At 37.4% G+C, this 25,801-nt stretch overlaps 1 protein-coding gene across 9 annotated transcripts in view; it reads right to left on the minus strand.

Moving 5' to 3' along the window:
• LOC112684242 (trichohyalin) overlaps positions 1 to 25,801 on the minus strand; it is a gene marked incomplete at its 5' end in the record, with an annotated part of 48,684 nt that extends 22,883 nt beyond the window's left edge. For 2 of the 9 annotated variants that reach the window (XM_025555655.1, XM_025555651.1), the window contains 4 exon segments: positions 357 to 412; positions 647 to 743; positions 848 to 997; positions 25,012 to 25,801. In XM_025555655.1, the coding sequence (XP_025411440.1) occupies positions 357 to 412; positions 647 to 743; positions 848 to 997; positions 25,012 to 25,801 (1,093 nt within the window). 9 annotated transcript variants of the gene reach the window in all.

Raw genomic sequence — 25,801 nt, forward strand, 5'->3', positions numbered from 1 at the left:
AAAAAAAACCATATTAGAGTTGCCAACCGATCCGAACAAATCAACGCACAGCGAACATTACAACAATAACAACAAAAAAACAAATAAATAAAAAAACACAACTGCAGCAAGCTTGGTCAATATACGATTATTATCACTGTCAAAATATGTAATTTAAAAATAATAGGCATTTCTTGTGGTATTTTTATATGCTATAATTTTTTTTTTTTTTTTTGGAAGTAGTGCATATTTGTATGTTTTTGGTGTGCTTCAAAGAGAGAAAAAGAGAGAATATTTTTTATGAGAAGATACAACAAGGCAAAACACACTGAATTGGCTGTTAACTGTAAGTTCTGATTGCGAACGTTTGAAACGACCTGCTTTTGTGCCATCAACTGCATTTGCTGAAATAACTGTCTCTCCTCCTCCTTGCCTGCTAAAACAAACGCATCTTACATTTTGCCATTAAACGTTTTTATTTATTTTATTTGTTTTTTTTTCAAAACAAAAAAAAAAAAACAGTAAAAGGTATAAAGTGCTATTTTATGTGTTGTGTTATTATTATTACAATTTTTTCTTTTTTTTTTTCTTTTTTCTAGGCTTTGAGCCGTTTCGAATAAATATTTAAACTACACAATATATTTTATTAACACATAAATTTACTCACCGACGCCTTTGTTCTGGAGCATGTCCAAGAGCTTTTTAATGCTCTCGTCTCTAGACTGCAACGTTTGCTTTTGCGTCTCTATCCTGAGCTCTAATTCCTGTCGGTCGATATAAACATCACGTTATTGTTACGATTGTTGTCACCGACTCGATGAGAAATAAAAAAATATACGTTCTGTATTGTTTCCGTCATACAATTTACCTTTATAGTCTCTCTGAGGATGGCCACTTCTCGCGTTAAGTGATCGTTCTCGTTCAACAGCAATTCGACCTGCTGTTGCAACTCCATGTTTGGCCCTCGCATTCGCATTCTCAGCTCTTCTTCCAGCTGACGCACCAACATCGATTGTTTCTGAAACACAAATGAGTCGGAACGTTAAAATCAAAATATTATGACGTTTTCAGTAGATTTCATCAATATATTATATGTGTGTATACTGTAATCAAAACTATAGCGATACAAGCGGCGATGGAAAATATCGAAATGGTTTTATCTCGATAGTTTTTTTATCATTGAGATACGTAACTGCAGTAGTTAAATCAATAGCGACGTATTTTCGGGGGAGGGGTGAGCCGGTTCTCGACTACCCTTCTTCCAGAAGAAGTAAAATATTTAAAAATCATAAATGACAAGCTACGAAGGTATAAAGATAGAGAATATTAATTTATATCATGTATAATTATTAATTCATACCTTATACCTATTTTTTTATAATATTATAAAATCATTTATTTATTAGAAAAACTGTAACCCCCCTCACATCAAAAAGTTTGAAAATATGCAACTGCTAACCTACACAGATATTTAATGAAACCGATGAGCATAAATATCATCGAAGCATTTATCTCGTTAATTTTTTAAATGTATAACGATAAAATATTATAATTTGTTCAAAATGATTGTTGAAACATAAATTGTTCGCACACTTTTTCGCTTTTATAACGATTACTTGCCTTATTATTGACCTACGTAAAATTTAATTTATATTACGTATATCTAGGCGTTTTAATTTTATTTTGCTGTCCTGACCGTGCATATGAGCAATATCCACCAATTACCGTTTTATTTACACGTTACGTCTTGACGTTTTATTCGGTCAACAACAATTATTAGTAATCAAACGAACGATTACGATGCGTGTATCACCTTTTCATTCAACAAGATGATTAAAGGAACGGTAGAAAATTATTTTCTGTTTCGTTTGAACATAATCAGTTGAACGATATCCTTTACGTATTTGAGGATATATATGTATATATATATATTTTTTCCATCCAATCGCTTTTGAAATGGTAAACATAACAGTGTTGTCTCGACGAATGCTCATCAAAAACGATCGGCTGCTATTGATTTGAAAATGAAAATAAAATGGCTCCATCACTTATAATGCGATCCGGGTGCGGCCAATTGAAAAATATAACTCGATTTCAGATAATATACTCGACCTCGCATCAACTATTCGAACAGCTATAGACAGTGATTATTGTTCGATTATTAATGAATACCGTTTAGATCCATCGTTCTCGGGGTTCGACTTAGCGCGAACAATATTTCGAGTTGTTTGATTATTTTTTTTTCAGCTCACTTTTGAGTTACCATAATAATGTATTGTACTCGTATAATGTACAATGTGCGCATGTGTTTTTATCATGCGAGGTTCGTTGAAACGATTCGTAATATCGCGATCGTGTTCAAAGTGATAATACCAAGCACGGTTGATCGAACTTGGACGATAGATCATGAACAGAAAATAGAGGTTTAGCTCATCTCATATGGTTTGAAAATCAATGCGATAACTAATTCTGATTACTAAATAAATGATATGATTAGTAAATTGTTTCAGTGTTTTACGTAAAGAGAAGATAACTTTATGGGTATAAGACTATACAAAAAAAAAAAAAAAAATGTTATCGGTACAATTCAAGTATTAGCTAGAGAAGTCCGTGACTTAATACTTGTTGGGAACCACTGTTCTTCATCTGATTCTAATAAGTATACGTTGGACGCGGTCGAGTTGGGCATCGGAGAAGATATGACGCGCGTGTGAGAACTATTTCGGGGAGCGGATGCACTTTGCTAATTATTTATTATTCGCGGTATAGTACGAGTATACAGTACAGTCTGCGTGTGTAGAAGTATTAATTGTTTTCGTTTTTTTTCGCATTGTTAGCGTTTGACCGAGTTCAAGGAGATATTTTATGAATATTTCCTGTATCGTGAAATAATAATAGTTGCGGTTATGAAACACCAACGATACACTATACGTTATAAAATATTTACACATAGGTACTACTGCTGGGTAGTTTCTTAAACTCGTGTAAACTCATGTAAAAAAAACACATATAAACTGCACATATGCTATTGTAAAATTTACCCTTATAGATTGTATATTTTTTTTAAATAAATGTTAAAAAATAAAAAAAAAAACTTGTGCGCTTTATTAGATTTAAAACGCTCGCTGTAGCACCCGCTCTATTTCTCTCTATCTCTTTGTCCGAAATGCTTACTTTGTACATTTATTTCTCATCCTTTCTTTTATGTAATAATTTCAGAACATATGACGAACACCTCATCCATCTCTTACCCCCATGCTGTGGCGCTTTGTCGCAGTCGGTTTTAAAAGCAATGAAAAAGCGAATGGGAAAAATTACGAGCCATCGTGATTATGATACATCGGCGATACTCGAGATTTGATTACACATTGATAGGGTTCGGTTCGAGACGAAAGTACGATGATATTAGTCCACGAATTCGATCGGGTGGGTGGGAGAGGGGGAGACTTGAAAAGGCTAAGCCTTTTCAAAAATTGAGGAGTACTATACAATGTATTACTTTTATTGCGAATCGTATAATAAAATATGACGAACGTATTTTTTTATTTTTTTTCTAAACATTTTTCCTCGACTTCAATATTCAAAGGGATATCATATATTTCGTTATCCGTGTACGGTTTTTTTAAACTTATGTTCGGTTCAACTAAAACAGTTACATAGCTCCTCCAAGTCTGGTACTGAAATTGCACCTTTATTATCGTTATTGTTATTGTATTGTTTGTTGTACTCCGCGACTACTGCGGTCTCCTCCGCGGACGGTCGTACACGTATGCACGCACGTATTTACATTGCACTCGCCCGTCCGCAGTCGAAACGTAATTGCTTAATTATAACGTTGGCCCTTCCTTCAATATTTTCCCGTCTACGGGCGCGGCTGTTTAGACTACTCCTCTCTAGCACTCGGACTGGCATAATACTGTCGTACCACCACCACGGTCGTCCGTTTCGTTTTGGTGTACGTTCAAAATGTGACCACCGGACGGAAATTTTTGTTGCAATAACGAAACCGAACCGCGAAATTGTTGATCGTAGCGAGGACGGAAACGACACCGTCTGTATCGCGGTAAGATAACGATTTAAGTACGATTTGACAAACGTTTGCAATGGAAACAAACCGTTTTGGATTTACTTATTCTATCGACGCGACGAAAGAAATTTTCATTGAGATTTAATTGATCTGTTAAGCACGGTTTACGGAGATGTTTTTTATTCTAATAAAAAAAAAAAAATCTACTAATAAATCTCAATTGAAAGCAGAAATGTGAATATTTAAGACTTTTTTTCTGGTAAAAGTGATTAGTGTAGGAAACGGAATCAAATGTTCTAAATAGTGCTCTTAAAATTATTTTTGAAACACTGTAAAGATTTGTTATTATATAAATTCTTATTATTATTAATTATTCGTATAATTTTACCTTATATTTCATATGAATTATGACTAAATTATAATAAAATTGTATCCATTTCTCTATATAAAAATTACTAAAAACATAAAAATGCATCAATTATACTATAAAAAAAATTCAAAATAAACGTTACATTTTTTTAATTTCTTATATAACTTTTCGATCGGAAATCAATGCTTAAGAACATAAAAAAAAATTCAATTTTCATTAAAACCCGTTCTTTAGTGATAAGGAATCAATACAGGGTCGAATAAACATCCAAAATCGACTTGTAACGTCAATAATATTTAATTTCTCTATAATAAAAATTACGCGTACCACTGTGAGTATACAATATAGTATAGTTGTATATCGTGATTATTAACAATTATTGCGAAGTGAATTTATGCACCCGAAAACTGTCAAACTTATGACGATACCGTAGAAACTAAAAATGAGTTATGGACATCGGGACGGACGTATACCAGGTTTCTTGTTCTACAACCACTGTTTTACGATTGTTTGTGTGTGTAGACAAATATACATTTTTGACTACGCGCGTTTGTGTAATAAGGCTTGAGAACGTGCGGAGCCGAGTCTAAGTAATGCTGGAAATGGCGAGTGAGTGAGAGAGGAGAGCAAGGGAAAAATCTATACTACCGTTCTGAAGGAAGGAAACGTGACAACTCAAGTGGACGGTGGCGCGACTCGTGTACGGCATACGGTGCGCGAAATCCACAAACGCCCCAGTTTTGGATGGCATCGTGTTGAACGCGCTACGTTGTCGCTGCGAACGAATGAAAAACGAACGGAAATCCCTGCCGCAGCGAAACCTCGTGTTCGTACGGACGTGTGCCGAATCGTTACGAAACATTTTTAAAAAATTATTTTTTTAGTTCTATCGGTGTTTTATAAGAAAAATTAATATAATTAATTAATTTGTGAAAATCACTTACATGTATAATATAATAATATTGTCTATAGTTATTATATTACTTTATTTTATGGCCTATGTTGAGCGTTTTCGATTGTTTCAAAAATATAAATAACCACGCAATCATTTCCGCGATAATTATAGAAATCATTTTTAAGTCTCTTTACATATAATTGTATACATATAATAAAAAATTACAATTTTTTTTTATGTAGATATGTCACATAAAAAATAGGGGGAAGGGCAATGTTAAAATAATTATTTCGATGGAAATAATATTTTAGTAATTTCGACAACAGTCGCCGTTTCAGTGAAACTGACGCCCAATAGATTCAATCGTAACATGTAATGGTTTGGCTTGTTGGACGGAGGGAGCCGAGAGAATAAGCCGCGTATTATAGACGCTGTTGAAAATGGGTTCACGACAGTAATTTCCGTGCTACTACGCCATCGTTGGTCGCTGTACACCGTTATCTGTGTTTATCTACGAGTTCGAAGATAAAAAAGATCGTGGAATCAAATTAATTTATAAAAAAATGTTCCAATAAAAGGGTTTTTCTTGTTCGTTGTTGTATGAAGTTGTATGTTAAGTCTCCCCAGAATATTTGCTACGACCCGCTACTGGTGGCGGATGGGGTACAATGTCAAATTGTCAATCTCTTGCACGTATCCGAGCGGCGAACTCGATAAAATCGAATGTTTTCCACGTCGGACACGTGCACGGAAACGAGCTTTGGAAAACTTTTCGTTCGAGCTTGTGGCCACCGGTTTTGCGATTCCTCGGTGCAACCGTTCCGGACCCGGAACCGCGAGCGTTCGACTTCCGAACGGGGTTCGGTCTGTCACTGGTGCCGTTGATAGGCGCACGCAGGGTCGTAGCAAGGGGGTGGCGAGAGGTGTCCACGTCCCGAGCGCAATTCCTGAGAGAGGCGCAGAAATGAAAATCTTGCATTTAATGTTAAAAATTACAACGGTCAATGTCGTATATTTTGTTTACGAAATCATTAACATCCTTCATATCAATTAAAGCAATCATTGAAAACAATATCTAATAAGCGTAATATTTTTAAATTAACAATACATAAGGGCGCATTTTGAAGTTTCGCCCGGGGCGCAATGTTTTGTTGCTACGGCATTGGGCGCACGTACACGATACGGAAACTGCAGCTAGGTTTCGCGTTTGTTGTAATGCGCACGACGGTGTTAAAATGTCACGTTTTGGCGGGGTCGATGTGACAATGTGCCTCCGTTCCGTTTTTGTTTATGGGACTCGGTAATTGTGGTTAATTTATGACGATTTCCGCCACCGCCGACCGTTGGGATTTTCGAAACGTACTCACGCGCGCATAATATATTTATGTTCACTTGTAACTTTTTGCCGAATGGTAATAATAACGACGATAATCTACGGGGAGACCAGAGCCGTGTAAGCCACAATTGGGAGTGGAGAGGGTTGAACACTACGTGTACGCACAGGATGGCCTGTTAATCAAGAGCAGTGGGGATGAGGGAGAAAAAAATCAAAAATCAAAATAATCACTCGATCGTACCGCAACCGGTGACGATTGACTTATCGCGATTAATCCAACGGCGGTTCTGTGCTTGGGAATTCATGTCGATTTCAATGACGTTACAACATTCGGTCTACATGGCTCAAATATTTTGTAATTGAATTAAAAAAAAAAAACATGATGTTCTTATGCGAATAAAAACGGTGCGATGGTGGCTAAAATTTCATTGTTTGAAATTGAATTTTTTTTCGGACTACGAAAAACGTTCACTAATAGGTAAAATTGTTTAAAATTTTGTCTTTCGAAATGTTTTAATAAGTATTTATTGAGTTTGTGAATAATATCGATATTACCAAAATTTTTATTAACACATGTCATTTATAATCAGGTTATAACGAATTTAGTCAGCCAAAGAAAACATTATATTATTGTATTCAAGAGTTGTCGTTAGATTTTTTTAAGAATTTGTTTTTATGTTCAATACTTATAATATCATTTAAGCTGATTCGTCAAATCGATTTCGTACTTTAAGTAGTTTAAAAATTGTAATCCAACTCATATTACAGACATTAATGGTCGAATATTTTCGTCGATTCTAAATCCGATACTGATCAATAAAGCTCAACTTCTTGATCATAATTTCTTGGCGATTTAATTGTTTTTTTTTTTTTGTTATATAGTAATATTTTATTAAACGTTTTCACTAAAATAATATCACTTTACAGTACTAAGTCAATACTATTATATTTAGGTAAAGGAGATTTTATGAAAAGGTGTAGTATAGTGAACAAATGTATTGTACTTCTTATAACTTCCAGGCTATTCAATGAAGCGAATGAGCTAAGACATCAATACGGATATTGTATTCGGAGAATTGTATTTAAGAAAAAAAAATATTGCAGTTGATTAGTGAAATCTTGCGTCTATAAGATAAAAGTAATATTTTTCAACAATTTTTGTCCGTAGTAGAAAACGTACTGTATTAATTTCAGTAAACGAAGCAGAACATTTTTCTGGAAAAGCTGTCGACGTGTAATAGTGAAAATATTTGTTCATTTGTAATGATACATGAAGTTAAGATGCGCATAGTGGTACAGGAGTGTAATACATATTATTCCGGTGCTATTGATATTATATCAAACCACATCGATTTGATATTATACAGGTTTGTACGCGGATCGAAATGTTCGGAAAAATATTCTGCTTCGGCGGGTGTATAATAAATAAACCACGTACACACGCTGATGTGATTTTGAAACAGCGAAGAAGCATAAAAATATCGAGAAAAAAAAATAGGAGTAGCGATCGATAAACGGAAACTGTTTGAATTCATGAGCAGTAAACGACGGCGATGGGTTACGTAATTGCACGGGTCGGTGTAATATTTACTCCGAGAAAACAAACAAGAAAAATCACCCGGCACAGGTAAAACTCGCAAAATACGTACATATGTATATAAAACAGAAAAATAAAATAATAATAAACAGTATCCAGGTCGACCTGCAGCAGCAGCAGGGTCAGCTGGATTGCGCAGGCGTTTTGTGCCGATTTTCGACGTCGTGGTGCGGTTGACTAGCGACGAAAGGGTATATTGTAAAATATTTTTTTCGGGAGAGAAAATTTATTCTTACGCAACGCGCATAATATACGGGAACGTTTTTACTTCTCCGCCTCTCTACAAGACGATCGGGCCCGTTTCGTTTACGACGAGATGAACGGTTGTGATTTGAAAAGTTTTCTCGTTTCCGTTGCACCGTACCATACTGAAACGTTGCAAAACTCTAATGTTATCCCTGTTCGTATTATTGAACGAAAACTAAAAATACAGGCTCGTTTTATGTACTGATTTACCGAATGTTTTCTCGAATTATTTTTTTCTAGAGCCTTTTCAAATACTTCCCCGAACGTTCCCACGTCACTATCTTTTCCGATTCTCTGTCATTGCCGAAAAAGACGACAGTTACGGTGTTTAGAATTTGAGGGACGTGTCATTTTTTCGACAATACGATTCTTTGAGTGCTTCACTGTGTTGTGACGAATACTATTGCCAAATATCATAAAAGCATTGTTTTAGATTAGTAAATAATATATCAGTAATAAATTGGGGAGTTACGTTTTTAGTCGACAAATTTTCAGTAAACTTTGAATACGTATTAGGCACCCTAATTTATCATTTTACAACGCAAAAGTTCAATCAACGGAGAAAAAATTTTCCTGCGAAGAAAGTATTATGATGGAAAGTAGATTTATTTTTCGGTTATGTTTATACGAAAACTAGGAGAAAACAGAATCGTTTAAAGATGAAATAATTAATGAATTTGCCAAAAATTCGAGGAAAATAAAATTTAAGTATCTATTGTAGTTTATAATTTTTATTAATACGGAAAATTATGTTACATTTATTTCATAATTAGGTTTTGAAATATTATCAAGTTGATAGAAATTCGATTTTATTTTTCATCAATGACACACAACAATTTAGCGAGCCCACGCTTAAATCACTTAAGTGACTTATCAACACACACACATATATATATATATTGTGTACCTACACATTTTTGATTCATCATAAATGCACATTGTAAACATTTATTTTATTTTCGAATTTTAAACGAAAATCGGTACACTTAATGTGTTCACCTTTATTATTTTTCCAAACAAAATTTTTTTAACGTATTCATTATATAATACAACAGATAATTATGTTATAATGCGTGATATGCAAATACCCAACTCGACAGATCAAAATCGAAATACCGCTTTCAAAACAACGACAAACTGTCTCGTCGAAACACCAAAGATAGGCATGCGCGCCCGCAGAGAGGGCCAAAGGGGCCATTGCCCCTACTGGGAATTTTTGTTTCAAAACTATTCTTAATCGAATACCATGCATATTAATTATAACATAATTTTATTGAGATCCATTTATGAAGTTTAGTAAAATTTATTATATTTTTAGACAATCTAAAATGTATAATCTTGAACGTATTTATCAGTTTACAATGTTTACACATGACTGCATATCGCTTATAACTATAAGTTCCCCCGAGTACCAATTTCTATGGTATTTGACTTTCTTCTCATCAATTGTTAGCTACACGATGTTTTGGCCCTTAGAATTTTAATCTCGTCCCGGGTGGGATTTCATCCTGCGGGCGCGCTTGAGGATAGGTGGAACACTGATGGATGTATAGTACTGTATAGGATTGAACGCGAAATTGTTGACGTGCGTTTATCGCGCGACGTTCGGCCGCGAGTACATGAAAAGCGTTTTTCGTCGTCGCCGTGTTCCATTATTTATTGCGTACCCGCGCGACGTTCAGATCGGTTATTACGTTACGGTACGGTAGCGGTACGTTTATTTAATAATTATATTCGTGACGTTTTCGCCCGTCGAAATAAAATACGCAACGCACGGCGTACAGGTGCGACGCTGTGTACAAAACGCTTTTTTTGTATGCGTGTAAAGAGGTCGTTTATTGCGTTGGATGTCCTTTGGGAATTTTATGAATTTTATTTCGCGGCCGCCGGCCACCCCTGCGTTAATAAATATTACACCGTATCACAGGAATTCAGGGCGGCGATAAATCACGTTCCAGGCCCGACCGATCGATATAATATTAATGCGGAGCGCAGTGCCTTACCATATATTGGTATATACTTGTGGTGCTGAATGCCGACGTGATATCGACCCGAGGTTTTGGCTTAGAACGAAACTCCTTGGCACTGACAGCGGGTGTCGGTGTTCCAGCGCTCGTCGGGCGATTTGAATAAGATAAATTCTAATGCCGATCGACCGCTATTATAATTCGCGTCCCTCGTACGATACGAATATAGTTGAAACGACTGAATAAGATTCAATTTCAAATCCGTTTTGTATTATTTTACTGAGCGGTGTTTGCTTAACATTTAATCGTATTGCTAATGCGTATTCGTTTCGTGTTAAAATAATCGGTTAGGTTAGGAAACAATAATAATTAACTGGGAGAGAAAACTGATGCCTTTCCTTGGATTCACCGTTGGCACCAATGACGAGCTGTCCTTGGTGATACCATTGCTAAAAAAAATATGGGTACGTGTTTCTTTCTCGTGAGTACGTGAAAATGCATCCTGCTATAAAGTAAAAAATAATATGTCTGGTCTGGCTACGTTCGAAATAACTACAGCCACTTTTTCTCTCATCCTTATTGTAAACATTTAAAGTAACTTGTTTGTTCTTCAGAAAATCGATTTAATATGTTTTCTATAGTGTTTTTTCGAAATAAAATCTACAAGCACTTAATTAAAATAAATATACTGTACATAGTTTATTACTTGAAATGTTTACAGCGCAACACGTATTACTAGAAATTAGATTATCGATCCGAGTAGTCTTCAAGTATAATATTTGCAATATCACGCAAGTGATGTTCGACAACATTGTAAACGTCACATAGGGCTAGATGCTTCACTGATGATAATATCAAATGTTGTAGCTGATTACTGTTTGTAAATGTTAAACATCATGCAATCATACATATACCACCTTCGAAATGGCATACTTAACAATTTTTTTTCAGCCACCGTAAAAATGTAATACCTCTCTCTAATGAATATACTAAAAATGGGCTGTTTCCTACTCCCTTGAATGGCCATTTATTAGGTCATGATACAAAATATTTTAATTGTTTCGGTACCTAATAGTTTCGTGATTAAAATCGAACATAAAAGCAATGTGAGACCGTGCAGCCAACAAAACATGGAAACATCCAATCACAACGATAGCCTGTTTAATCAATAATGTTAAATATCGAAATGCAACGCGTAACCATGAATGGTATTATTGACGAGTATGGCTTGCACACCACGAGAGCGCAATAATACGTGTTTAGAAATTTCGTATTCGCCACGACTTTGTTCGCATAAGTTATCAGTATTAAATGTACTGGCAATTACCAATAACGTATCAATTGCGACGTTAAATATCGTTTTACGCTACGGAAACGATACGGTGATTTTCGGAAAAATAAAACGTTCTGTAGATGTAGTTCGGAAAACCGTAAGGCCGAATATAATTCGAAAAGCTTTGCGACATTCATTAAGATATCCGTCAATTGTTTCATTGCAATAAAAATATAATAATTACTATTATCGTCACGAGTCTCATAAGTTTAATCACGCGGATTTCGACGACAATGTCGTCGATGATAATCTCGCAAACGACGATAAAACGCGCAAAGCACTAAAACGTTTACGGCTTCTCGACACGCGCTAAAACAATCATCGTACGACTAATTTAAATTCGTTATTCTGTTTGAGTGCTCCGATAATTATACACTATATACAATGTGAAACACATGTTCCAGGACGAAACTGCGCACGGTTCGAGGATCGTCCGCCACACATGTGTACAGAGTGTTTCAACAATGTTCATAAAAATAATTCAAAAGTGTGACAAGCGTGATCGTTGACGATTTATATTGTCAGCTACATAGTTTGGTAATGGAAATGCTCGGCCTTACTTCCCTAGACGAAAGTGTGGTGGAAGCACATTTAATGTTTTTGCACCAGAAAGTATACGATACTCCCTTCCCATCCTTCGCCAAAAAAACGTTGAAGTTTCTCCTCTCGTTCCATCGGATCCAATTATTATCCTTTCGCTGTATCGTTGCGCTAAGCTCCAACCTATTATGCGTCTGACCGTCTGGAGGGGATCATCTTAGCTTTCCTTAAATTACTTTTATTATTATTCTATAGCCAGATCGGTTCATCACTGTTGATTCGTATTTATTTTTGTTTTTTTTCGATCGCGTTGTACCATTTAATTGAAATTTACCTTAACCACTTAATCATATTATATTGTCTTACCGCTGTTCTAATGGGTTACATTTAAATTAATTAATTAATATGGTTAATAATTAATAGCCCCCCCCCACCCCGATAAGTGTAGACATATCGAAAACTCGGGAACAGCGGGCTTTGCGTACAATCTTTTCGGGTGTCTGTATATGATGTCAAAGGACGAGATCCAAACGCGAGTAACGTAAAAACACATTCATAATGTACATTACATCGTTTGATCCAATTTATTTGTGTACGTTATCGCAGGGAAAACTATTACGAACGACGGAGACGGCGGGGATTATCAAATCGTTGATATTGATTTTCACGGTGCGCGCGTTCGAAGATTTCCTTAACAACACCGGGGGTATGCGATGGCGCTGAAAATATTTGGAAAATTAAAACCTATAGGTGGACGAAAATAATCACGATAAAACAAAAAATGTACTATCGATATGAAAATTCGATTTAAATTGGTTTCTGCTGGTTTACCTTAAACGAATACAGTTATTGAAACCGCCAAGCGATTTTTTTTTTTATTAATATGTACTCGTATATAACACACTAAAAGATCGAATAATGTTAAAGGTTATTCGACCCGATACAGCTGATCATAGAGTCGTATTTATTATTGCTCCATTATGCGAATGACATAGATTTATTTTTATTTTCGTGCCACTGATTGCCGAACCCTTTACGATACCTGTGGGCCACCACGACCCCGAATTCCGACGAATCCGAAAACCGAAACTTATGATAAAATACCGGAAAAAACCGCACCTTTTATAATGATATATAATTTACTATTTATTATTTATACTACATATTTATTCAAAAACAATATATTGAGGTACAATGATATAGGCATTGAAAAATAAAAAAAATAAAAATTGCCCCCTTTATTACTATCTTCTTCTTCTTTTTCTTATTTTTCCTATTGTTTATTGCGCTTTTAAGACCATCCCGTCTCACAACCTTTATTAGTATCAATAGTTTTAAAATCCATTTATAAAACACTTTTTTTTTTATAATATGTATATAAAATTTACGTGATACCACAGTCGACAAATGTACTGGTTATTTTTCGAACACATCAACGTGCGATAAGATAAGTTTTTGAATGTAACTATTAACTTTAAAATTATATATACAATATTTGTCTATACAAAATACATTATTATTAATACATTATATAGTGAGGTTTTTACCCACTATAAGTGCGCGGTATTTGGCTGTACGATATACTTACCTGACAATCCATAAAGTGTGCGATTTTTGTCTACCAACCTTTTAAGGGTTAAAATCAAATATGTGTGGTTTTTGGATGCAACCTCAAATTCGACGTTTTGTCCCCCCGGTCGTTCGTCCGGGACAGCAAACATATAATACATATATTTATATATAATAATATATAATACATATTATATCCTACGTTTAAGTCAAAAACGTTGTTCCGTACAATGGAAAATTGTGGCTCCTGTACCCCGCGAAATTTTGTAAAAAGGATCCTACGATTTTAGTCTAATAGTAAAAGGTCCGTATTTTAACTTGATTTTGCTCATATTAAATGTAATTCACTCTAAAATATCTTGTAAAAAATAACAGATGTGGTCGTTATGGAAGACTAAAACTAAATGTTCTAAATTTTTGTGCGAAAACTCCTTTTGATGATACAACAGTTACAATTAATTGCAAAAGTACAAATCATAAATGATTGAAGCTATCTGAGAAAAATATATAAGATTCAAGAAAAACCCATTTATTGGGACTAATATATTACACAATATCAAATAGAAAATTAAAGTAACGTTTATTTAATCATTTAATAATTTAATAATTTATTAAATGTACCCAGACGTTATGTCAAGATCAGTTTGTCAAGATATTTGAATGCAGATGCAAGTACCGGTTTTTAAAAGTGTTTGAAATACCTATTTGAATACACTTAATAAAAAAAAGTACTCAACGAAGATATATACAGATATTTCAAAAAAGTATTCACGGATACTTTCATGTAATTAAAAAATATTTCATAAAGTCGTTTATCTCATGATCATAAAAAAATATACGCCATACGGTTTTAAAAATATATTCATGTTGTACATCGATTGTGTAGAAGATGTGACGGAGAACATAAAACTTTAAACTAATATTACACATCCCATAAACTTGTGTTTTTATTAGATCATTTCTATTTCATTCCGTACAACGTGTTGGCTGTTGGTAACAGTAATAATATATATATATATTATTATAATTAACATAGAAGTTTAAACTTTTACTCCCCATAAATAATTTATTATACTTTATTAACTACTACCGCCGCAATGGTGATATGAAACCATCGCCACTCGACGGACGAAACGACCCGAACAAACCACCACCGGTCGGTCAATTAACACACACACACACACACATACACATAATCATGTAAATATAAGTTTATAAGTTAATTTAAATATCTGTTTCTTCGTTGTCCGTATCTTTTGTCGTGTAATCGAAAAATCCAGTGTGTGTGTGAGTGTGCATTATTGTTACATTCGTGCGTGATTTATTCTGTGCCTCGTATAAACCACCACGAGTAAACATTGTACATTTTTTTTTTTTTTTGGTTTTTGGTTTTTAGTATAAATACATGTGAGCGAAAATCGCTTTTTTTTATTGTTATTATTTGGTGTATAAAGGTGAGCGCTAATCGCCGCTGTATTATCATTTTATTTTCTATGAGTGTGATTTTTTTGTAAATATATTATTTTAAAATAGTATTTGATTTTAAATATAGACACTCTGGGAAAGTATTTGAGTATTTGAAAAATATTTGAATACTTTTATTACCATATTATGGGTAGTTTCAATAGCCAATTCGTTTGTATGTTTTAATATTTGAGCGGAAAAAAATAAATGTTATCTATTTAAATCGTCAATACGTGGAAATCGAATAACGTTGGTCTTTATACGAATATACTAAAATATACGTTTGTATGTTGTAGTACATTTAATTTACAGCCTTTTACGATGATGTAGTCTCTAATAACGATCGGATAATAATCCTTTGCTAATCCATATGTTTAATACACAATAATTTGCCTACTCACTCTGCCCGACACAATAGACTTCCGAACTTAACGAAAAATCGATATAACTATGCTCACGTGTTATCAACGTGCTTTCGTATCTTTAAAGTTCTAAACCGGCTGTACGACCGTTTTAAAAATATTTAATTTACGTTATTTTACCGAGTAATAAATAATAAAAAGCGTTATAATGTGTGAACTATGATGGCCGACGATTAAATAAACACGACGATCACGGTTTTACGGTGAAACAATGAGGAACGTTGTGTCTTAAATTGGGACACTAAATAATTTACCACTAAAGTGTTTGTTATTCATATTTGAAGATCGTGTCATTCGCTTTCGTAGCCCACGTATTTTCAACCATTTGCCACCGACCCAGCCATAATAACGGATTCGTTATGTTGCGACTTTCGACCGCTACTGTACAATTTACTCGTCGATCCATTATCAGTTTATCAATAAAATTGAAAACTATATGTCACATTAGCGTAAGTCATGTCTGCAGTCGTCGCACTATATTGCAGGTTCTTTTAACGAACATTATAACTAACCGCGATGATGAATGCGGTACGTGGATGTAAGAGCAGTTAATGGATAAGGACGCTGCGATTTTCCTTAAAGCGTACGATTAATTAGCCATTGAACGGATCTATTTTATTATTCAACGATGCATCAAGGAAACCAATACCTGCAGTACGACCACATACGTTCAACTGGAGAAGCCATGCTAAGCGTATTGGCAACCGAAGGACATGTGTTACATAAGGTATACGAGACAAAAAAACAAATAAATACATAAAATAATCTAGTATCGAACGATATCAGCGTCGTGCTCCGGAATCGGGCGCACGACAGCCAAAAACAGATTCATCGTAGACGTTTGGCTGATGTTTAAACGTTTAAGAAATCTTATTACGAAATCAGGAATTTCAAAATCTTCGCAAGTAATGACATATATTTTGAATGCACGAGGTAAATACTACAACTATACTCAGTATTGAATTCCGAACCATGACACTGCAAAACACACGCAAAATATTGGGAATCGTCGAGACGGTAAGAAAAAAAACCATCAAAGGATACGATCTTAGAAAACGCTATAACTTTTCACTTTACAGATTATGCGATAAATCTATTTCACGGAATCATTCTGAAAATCGGTTCAAGGCAAAACAGAAGGAGTTAGAACTTCAATGGAACGTATATACACGCTCATGCGGTATAATAGTATTTGTCAAACAGAGAATCTCTCGAAACGGTGGAAGACACGACATAAACTAATGCAGATACATGGCGTAGAAAATAAGGGAGATAAAAACCCTCCGAATAAAAGCTAGACTCAATGTCGGAAACTTATAATTATACTGTTGTATCTAGTACAAAATATTCTAAAAACAATAATTCGTTGCTCGAGTGAAGTTTTGTCGTATATTTAATGTTTTTCTTTTTTAGGGAAAAAAATAAAAATAAATTCTTACAGTAGTAATAATTAATAATCTTGTTGAAAAAACCTGAAATTGTAATAAATAGTTCGAAGATAACTTCTATAAGTTATAATAATATTAAACAACTTTTCGATTTTTAACATTAAGAAATACAACAAGGTGTGAGTATTCGAAACGATTGAGATCTATTAGTCTGAGGAAATAATATATTATTATCGAATTAATAGTACCTAAATAGGTACACTTTCGCTTACATCTATTTACCATCTGAGATTAGTACCTCCATTGACTTTACGTCGTTGATTATGCGCAATGTAATTAGAACATTTGACATTTTATTACACACACACAAGTACGCACGAACATTCGCACACGCACACACATACAAACAAGCATGTATATATATATATAGCGGTTTATAAATAGAATGAATTAGGTCAAATGGGGTAAGAAGTGTCAATAGCACTGTACGGAACTTATACAAGAAGGGTCTCTGAATACAACTACACAACCCTCGTAAACGCAAATCACCTATGTTATAATATTATTTTTATGATGTCCTATAAAGTTATGTTTGTTTGATAATAATTATTGCTGAAAGGATATTTTTGTAAATAATAACGAAAACCCGTTTACAGTTGAATACGCAAGAATACAAGAAAAAAATCATGTACAGTCCAAAAAGCATTTTTTAAATTAATATCGATTGCAATCAATCATATTCAGAATGTGTTCCATTTTAAAATTAATATCCCATTATCCAATACGAGTAAATTTTTCGTTTACAATAACAGTTTGCTCTATCGGGATCGACGAGTGTCCGTAGATGTAAATCATTATCTGGTTTATGTTTCCATACGAAGGCGAAATAATCAGTTTTCGAGGACGGTATAATCCAACGAAACTTTTTATTACGAACGTCATAAAAAACGAGTACGTGCAAACATAGTCAAGATTCACATTAGATATCTGTACCAGTTTATGTCGTCCCCGACAATGTACAACAACGTAAGCTTCAGCAAGACACAAGTTTCATCATAACCGACGACAAAACCGACAGGGTTATACAACATTTAGAATATATCTGAAACCCGTACCGCGACCACTAGCTCGTGATTGCCTGCAACAATTGTAGGCATACTTTACACGGTAACCAATGGTGGCCGACCAAAATACCTTTGAAGACAAATATATTTCTGTACGCTTTGTTGTAGTATTTGTGCTTCAATCGCCGGTGTCGTTGTTGTATTGTGTTATATTATTATATTGTCTCTCCTCGCTGGCGTTTATGCGTATCACAGCGAATCTCATCTTACGTAAAAGACCCACGGCGGCACGGACGAAACCACGAGGCGTTACAGATGGCTCGTGCATCTGTCTCTACAGGACCAACATCCTTTTTAGATGGATAACCGTAGCCGACGATTCACTGAATTGTCAGAAGTCGGGTCGGAGTTCACATCCTTGGGGATCATCCGGGAGCTGTTACGCATAATAACACGCGGCGGAGAGCGGTTGTCAAAGGTCCCGTTTCCGTTCGCGGTTACGCAGGATACCCGTGCGGGGGTGATTTTTTTTTTTTAGATCGACCCGTCTTTGATGTCGACGGGAAACGTACGGCATTGCGGACGGCACGTGGAGGCGAAAAACGCGAACATTATCCGTGGCCCAGTTTCCAGTTTGTCCGGCAAGGAATGTAACGATGCGATCGAATGAAATATCTGCTTGAATAGTTATCCATGATATGGTTTCACTGTTTTTAAAATGTCGAAAAAATGAAAAACGTTTTTTTCTCGTGAATATTTTATTGTGATTCTATAGTATTATACATTTCACACATCGAACACCCTTTGACGAGCCACGTGAACGGTTCATCGAAACGACCGAACGCTGTCATTTGAACGGAGATCACGGTGGCCAGTGTTTCGGTAGAACGCACCAGCTATAATAGCAAACGATAACAGTGCTATTAATTCTCGATCACTTAGCGGGAAAATGTTCCTCGAAGATGAGGGAATCATTCTCGTGAGTTTCCAAACTCAACGACAGCTATGTAAGTATGCGCATAGGTCGTGCTGAAACGTTTTAATTTTGCGTTTTATTTCCGGTTCGACGGAGGGTTTGTGACTGTAGATCTCGTTTTCGATGACCATGTACCGTACGGATTACAATACGGAACACACGTGACTCGAGATTTGATACAGTGTTACGGTGCAAACGATACGCGTTTTTTGTCAAGTTGTACGTGCGACAGATCAATGTGTTCAACGTGGGGATGTATTACGATTGGAAAGATATCCGATCGGTTAATCAGTGACAATCGGAGGCGGCAGTCAACGCACGTGTTTCAAAAAATAAAAATAAAACCTCGGAGTGCGGAAGACATTTAAGAGGCGACGGAGAAAAATACGAGCGGTAAAACGCAATTTCCGGCTCGGACGACGACTGCGACGACGCGCGCGCGTTCCGCATCTGAACACATCCGGTTTGAGTCTCCGCACCCTCCATACACGATTATTATTATTATTGTTGTTGTTGTTATTCATGTGTAATTGATCGTACATCATAAACGAAATGTGGGCGCCAACACAATATGCGACGGAAGAAAAGTGTAAAAATAAATAAATAAAAATAAAACGGGCTTCATTTTTATGTTTGCGCGCGTGTGTAAGGATCGGCGGAAGTACCGGAAATAATAGCCGACGGAGCGAGAAAAATCGACCAACGTGCGACTACAGTATAGGGGTGGTTGCACGTTTAGATATCGTTTTTGTCGTCGCGTCGATCCGACCGAATGATAATAACCCGTAATCAAATGAACGAATACGATAATAGTACGTATTGGTTTCCATATACTGAACAAAAACTCGTTGAAGTGATAAAATCACTCGATAAATTATAGTAAATACTAATTCATTTTCTATTCATCAACAACTGCAGCATTAAATTTGTTTATTATTATTATTATTGTTGGAATATTCACCGGATTACAATTTGTATAATATTATGATCAGTACGTTAACACGTAGTGTTTGTCTTTACCAAATCAAGTGTAATAATAATTATATAAGATGTGCATTAATTGATTTGTATTAGATTTTAATTTATCATGTAATGGTCAAACGAAACGCTTTAAAATGAAAATGTATTTGTCGGTATATTGAAAAAATATAAAATTGTCATTAACATCAGAATGATATGTTCTGAATAATTAATAGTGTTGGAACATCAAATTAAGCGAAAAAATATTATTTTGTCTTCGATTCATAAGAATTTAGGAAACACATTTTTCTGGATTCAATAAGAGATGGTCAAATAATTATTTAATTGTTTGTATAATCGCATTGAGTACACGTACATATAAGTTTATTAACGTGTGCAGATTAATGCTGTACTGGTGAAGTTATTACATTTTTTTGTACGAACAAAATCGTTAGGCGTTGGACAAACATGACAGCTTTCGTCGTCGCTCAATATGGAAACATTAGAAAAGTCAATAGGCACAAATAGTGTTTGGGTTTGGGGACCGGGAAGAGCTGGAAAGTCGATCGTAATAAATCTTACGGTGCACCAACGATATACCGCGCAGTGCAATCGTTAGTTGTTGAGGGTTTAAGCCCGATTAGTGCGTGCGCGCCTACGGAAACGTTACGTTCAAATTACTCTAATACTCGGGCAATTCGATTGTTCGTCACTTGGTCGCATAACCACGGTTCGTGTACGGTCGTCGCTCAGCCGTGTTACATTACGCAGTGTAGACATAAAGTATTGTACTGTACATTCGTACAATATTTATACACACCAAACGCGCCCAAAGTCAAATGTTTTATCGTTCCGGTCCGGCGCCCGGGTTATATGTTTTTATTTCGTACGCACGTACTTGACGTTTCTTCGCGCGCGCGCCCGCGCGTGTGTGTACATAAGAAGTAAATAGTTATATCGAGTTATGGTTATATATTTTACAACGACGTCCTTCTCTCTCTCGCTCTCTCCTTCTTTTTCTCATCCTCGTACGCGTGCGTATGTGTGCGTTTAACCGATGATTTTTTTACCGGCTCGGCGTGCGATGGAAACGTGTAGTACCTATATCCTAGTGTACAGCGGGGTCACGTGTGACCATTAATCATTTTGGGGTTGCCACTTCGCCGCCGCATCGTCCTTTACACCGTCGGTTGACGACGACCCGCACGCTGTTGGGGGTGAGAGCTGCGCGCGCGACGTTTATTTTCGACAAGCGCTGTTGTTATCAAGTTGTGTGGTTTTTCTTTTTTTCAATCAATACTTTGGAGGTCGCTCGACGTACGAAGGTCCCGGAACATTTGATGGGAAATAAACGGCCGCGACAGGGCGGCGATCGGAGTGCGCGCGGCAGAAGATCGAACGTGGACAACGGTTTTCAGAGTAAACGTTGTTGGACTTTCGGGCGTGTACGAGCACGGAAAAAACTGATTTCCGACGAGGCGCATTGACCACTAATAAACGTCGCGTGTATGGTTTGACAAACCGTTCGGGGGGCAGAAACGCCGCGTGAAGGTAGGCCGGACGATAATGAAACCATATTTTCGCACGAACCGTTTGTCCTGGCTTGGCTCGTCACGTCACATCGGCTCTGCGGACACCGTTGATTATGTGTGTGCCTCTGGTCGACCGGAAAAGTATCGAACGTTGTAGGTCGCCGGTCCGTCTTTGATAATTTAATCTTTTCACTCGGTTCGGAAACCTTTTCATCAAAACTGTTCATCATATGTGCATGATGGAAAAATAAAAATAATAATAAAAATCCTCGTCCGTGCGGTCATACGAATATCGCACTGTATTGCAAATAGACCCCTCGTCGTATGCGTAATTCACCGCAATGTTTTACCGAGTCAGTCGGAAACAATCGGTCGAGTTGGCCCCGTAACGAGTAGTTCGTGTTTAAGGGTTGTCTGGTCCGTGCACTCGGGGTGCTCGATGTGCCGGTGTACGCAATGGGGGAGAAAAAAAAAATCAAACAAAAATATCGTCAGCCCCCGTGATTCGCACTCCACCCTCGGAACACATGCTCGTCGTTTCGTCAGCTGTGCGTCGCCGCCCTTAGACGCGTCGTCACTGTGTACGATGCACGTGCAAACGCGTGTTAGGAGTGCGTTCGAACGCGCAGCGACCCGGATCGAGTTGCACAAATATGAACGGTCGTTGCCGTATGTATTCGAGGGACGCAGCGCGCAGCCCTTTCCTGACGACGGCTGTTGCCTTACCGTAGCACCTGCCCGGCCGATGACGGGTGACGGCGGCGATTGTAACACATCCCTTCATCGTCGATGACCGCACTGCTGTCGCGTCGCACTATTGTTCGGCTGAGAACGATCTTCTGTCCCCGCACTGCTCCGCGGACGGAGCCCAAGACGTCGTCACAGTGGCGTGGCGATGTGGGCAATCGAGTGATGGCCACCTTCTAGTTTTTTCGTGGGATGGGTGAGTATCGACAAAATAAACTTGACTGAAGACTTTTGAATTCGCCATGGCACTGCGTCATCGAATGCCCCGAACCCCGGTCACTGCCCGGTCGACGCGCGCAACGCGTTGTGCGTTTGGACGCGGCCGAGGACATGATTTTCCGGTTTAAATTCGATTCCCGTCGAACATTGAGGCCGAATGCGGGCTAAGCAATTCTCGGTCCCGTTCCGCAGCTTGGTAACGAATCCGTCTCTATCGCGTTGCCGATGCTCAGGCCATCACGAGTGGACGTGGAACGAGCGACGACCGCCGTATTACAGTTGTAAATTAATATTGATTGTTTTAACATCCACTTATCGTCTTATTACGAACCGATGAAATTTATTGTGGTCTAATGGTGGGAGAGGAAGTCGTCATTTAAACGCACTTCACGCGTGTTGACTACGAGATGAAAAACGTAACGATCGATGTTTCAACTCGTGTGTACGATAAAAATCTGTCGCTGTCATGTGGTTTAACCGGTTTGCGACGTTTATCGAGTTGACAAGTCCCATAGATTCCAGCCGTGGTCGTGCGTCTACGTCGATGAGAGGTCGTAGCCCGCCGAAAAGAAAAATAGAGGTTTTGTTTTTTGCACAGCTACACGAAGTTAAGTAAAAATTAATTGGCACCTAAGCAGACCTACACGCATATGCACACGGGTATAGTATAAACTATATAAGCTGGTTGAATACTTTACGTCGAATAAAAATAAAACGTGATTGACAAGTTGTAAGATTATTTAAAAATAATACAATTTACGAATATTATGTATTCATTCGGTCGGACCCACGCGCCAGTCGGTTAAAAATACACTATTGTGGTGTGCACAGCGTTGCGCGTATGTAAATGTAGTAGATCGAGTTCAAAAAGTGTTCAGAATATACGAAGTTATTATGTATTATACGGAATAACAATGGTATATTATTGTCGTTATACTATATTCGAGGGATTCCAAGTATTCGAAAGTGAAATACAAACATACACTCTACGTCGATCATGAATGAAACGGAATCGAAGAAAATGACAATACAAGTTCGAGTTTGGCTGACTGAGCCGTGATAAAAGAGAGCAGACAATGAGGGCGGACGCTCCCCGGGCACCTATTTATGCATAAGACGTAGAATTTATTTCATTGAAATCATTGTTCAAGCGTACAATACGGAGTCCGGAAAGGATCGGATTACGATAGATACTTAAAACGGTGAATATCAAATATTAGTGAAACTCCAAATCAAAAATAACGACCGAACATCTGATACTTAAGTGATCATCAATGAAAATCGTCAGAAGGATAAAATTATATGTTTAGAGATAGTCTTTTACATAATTATCTAGTTCAAAAATACAATAAGTGACATGTTTATTTTTCAAAAAAAGAGAAAAAACATAACGAACTTCCGGGAAAATTGAACATTATTTTTAAGATTTGTATTCATTTTTACCCGTTTACATTAGAAAGGGGGTTGAAAAAGACAGAAAATAAATTATGGTATCATTTACTATTTGAGTTTAATCACTAATACTACAATATACTTATTGAACTTTTTCAGAAAAAAAAAAAAAACTTCAAACTAGAAACTAGAAAATACAGTTATCACTTTTCTTTGAACATGTACAACATATCTATTGATTGTAAGATTAACGTAAGAATTAATTTTTATTGATTTGTGTTTAAAGTAATATACAGTGAAGGATAAATATATAAGACTAAAAATTGACGAACAGCAATACTAATCATTTCAATCGTATAAATCTACAAAAGACTTGTCTTATATTACGTCACGTAACAAAAGAAAAAATAATATTTTAGACAAGACTGATTTGATTTATATCGAAATTCCGGTGAGGGCGGGTCGTTTGTCGAGAGAAAAAAGACCAGATAATCCTAAGGATTCGTCGGAAATTCGTCACGGGGGCGGTGTCCGACCACGTTCTGAATAGAGCACGTTCTCCCCGGAGGCCATAAAGACAATTTTTTTCTTCTTGGTCATAGGCTGCACTTAACGTTCGTCAATCAATCCTTGTTGGACGTTATTTTTTTCCACCCTTCGGTTTCTAGTTGACGAAAAAACGCCGTAACACAAAAATAAAAATATATGACTCCCACCACCCTACTAATATACTAGTATAATCCTGACGCATCATTAAAAACAATATCTAAATAACAACTCTATCGATCGATCTTACACGAATCGTTAGTGGAATCGCTCGACGTACTCAGCATAAATAGATATAGGATATATCTATTTTTTAATAATATATACAAGACTTCAAATCGGTCACCCGTACTCGCCGCAAAAGAGCTCGGAATTCACTGGAAAGATGTTTTCGGATACGCGTAAATATGCTTTTGAATAATTGCGGTATGAAGCGCGTTACCTGGTTCTCCGAGTGGAGTAACTTGAGTTGGTCGTTGATCAGCGAGTACTTGGCCGACTCCTCCTTGCGTAGCGCCCGTTCCTTCTTCAGCTCCGGGCTCCAAAACGTTTTGATGCTGTGCATGCTGGAACCGAGCTTCTGGTTGGTCAGCTCCAGCTCCTTTTTGAGGTTGGACAGCTCGCGGTGCAGGTCGGTGTTCTGATGCTGGAGTTCGCCCAGGAAGTGTCCGGTGTCTCGAGCGTTGGACATGAAGTGGCCGCCACCGCCACCTAAGCCGGAACCTATGCCACCGCCGGGCGACTGCCTGGACCTGGATGATACGGCGCCGTAAGGGTCGTCGTCCAGCGAGGAGAAGCCGCCGCCACCACCATAACCACGGTCTCTGTCAAACGACCTGTAGTCGCGGTCGTGGCCGTATTGGCCACTGCCGGTTGGGTCGGACAGTATGCCACCGCCGCTGCCCGTGTTCCGGTCCAGCGACTGGTACCGGGACGGCGGCATGACGCCCATGCGGTCCACCGGTCGGCTGGCACTTCGCGACCGGTGGGACGCACCTCCACCGGGGCCCATGGCTCGTCCCCGGTCGTCCAGCAGTACAGGGCTGTTGAGGTCGTCGTCTCTGTAGTAGGAGGACGACACGCCGCCGCCACCGCCTCCTATGCCTAGGCCACCACCGCCGCCGCCTCCGATGCCCGTCTGGTACGGGTTGCCGCCGCCGCCCACGCCCCCGTGGTGGTCGGGCGATCCCGCGCCCGGTCTGACCGTCCTGCGGCCCACCGGGCTGTTCCGC

The sequence above is a fragment of the Sipha flava genome, unplaced genomic scaffold, assembly GCF_003268045.1.
Source record: "Sipha flava isolate LNK unplaced genomic scaffold, YSA_version1 247_pilon_pilon, whole genome shotgun sequence".
Lineage (NCBI taxonomy): Eukaryota > Metazoa > Arthropoda > Insecta > Hemiptera > Aphididae > Sipha > Sipha flava.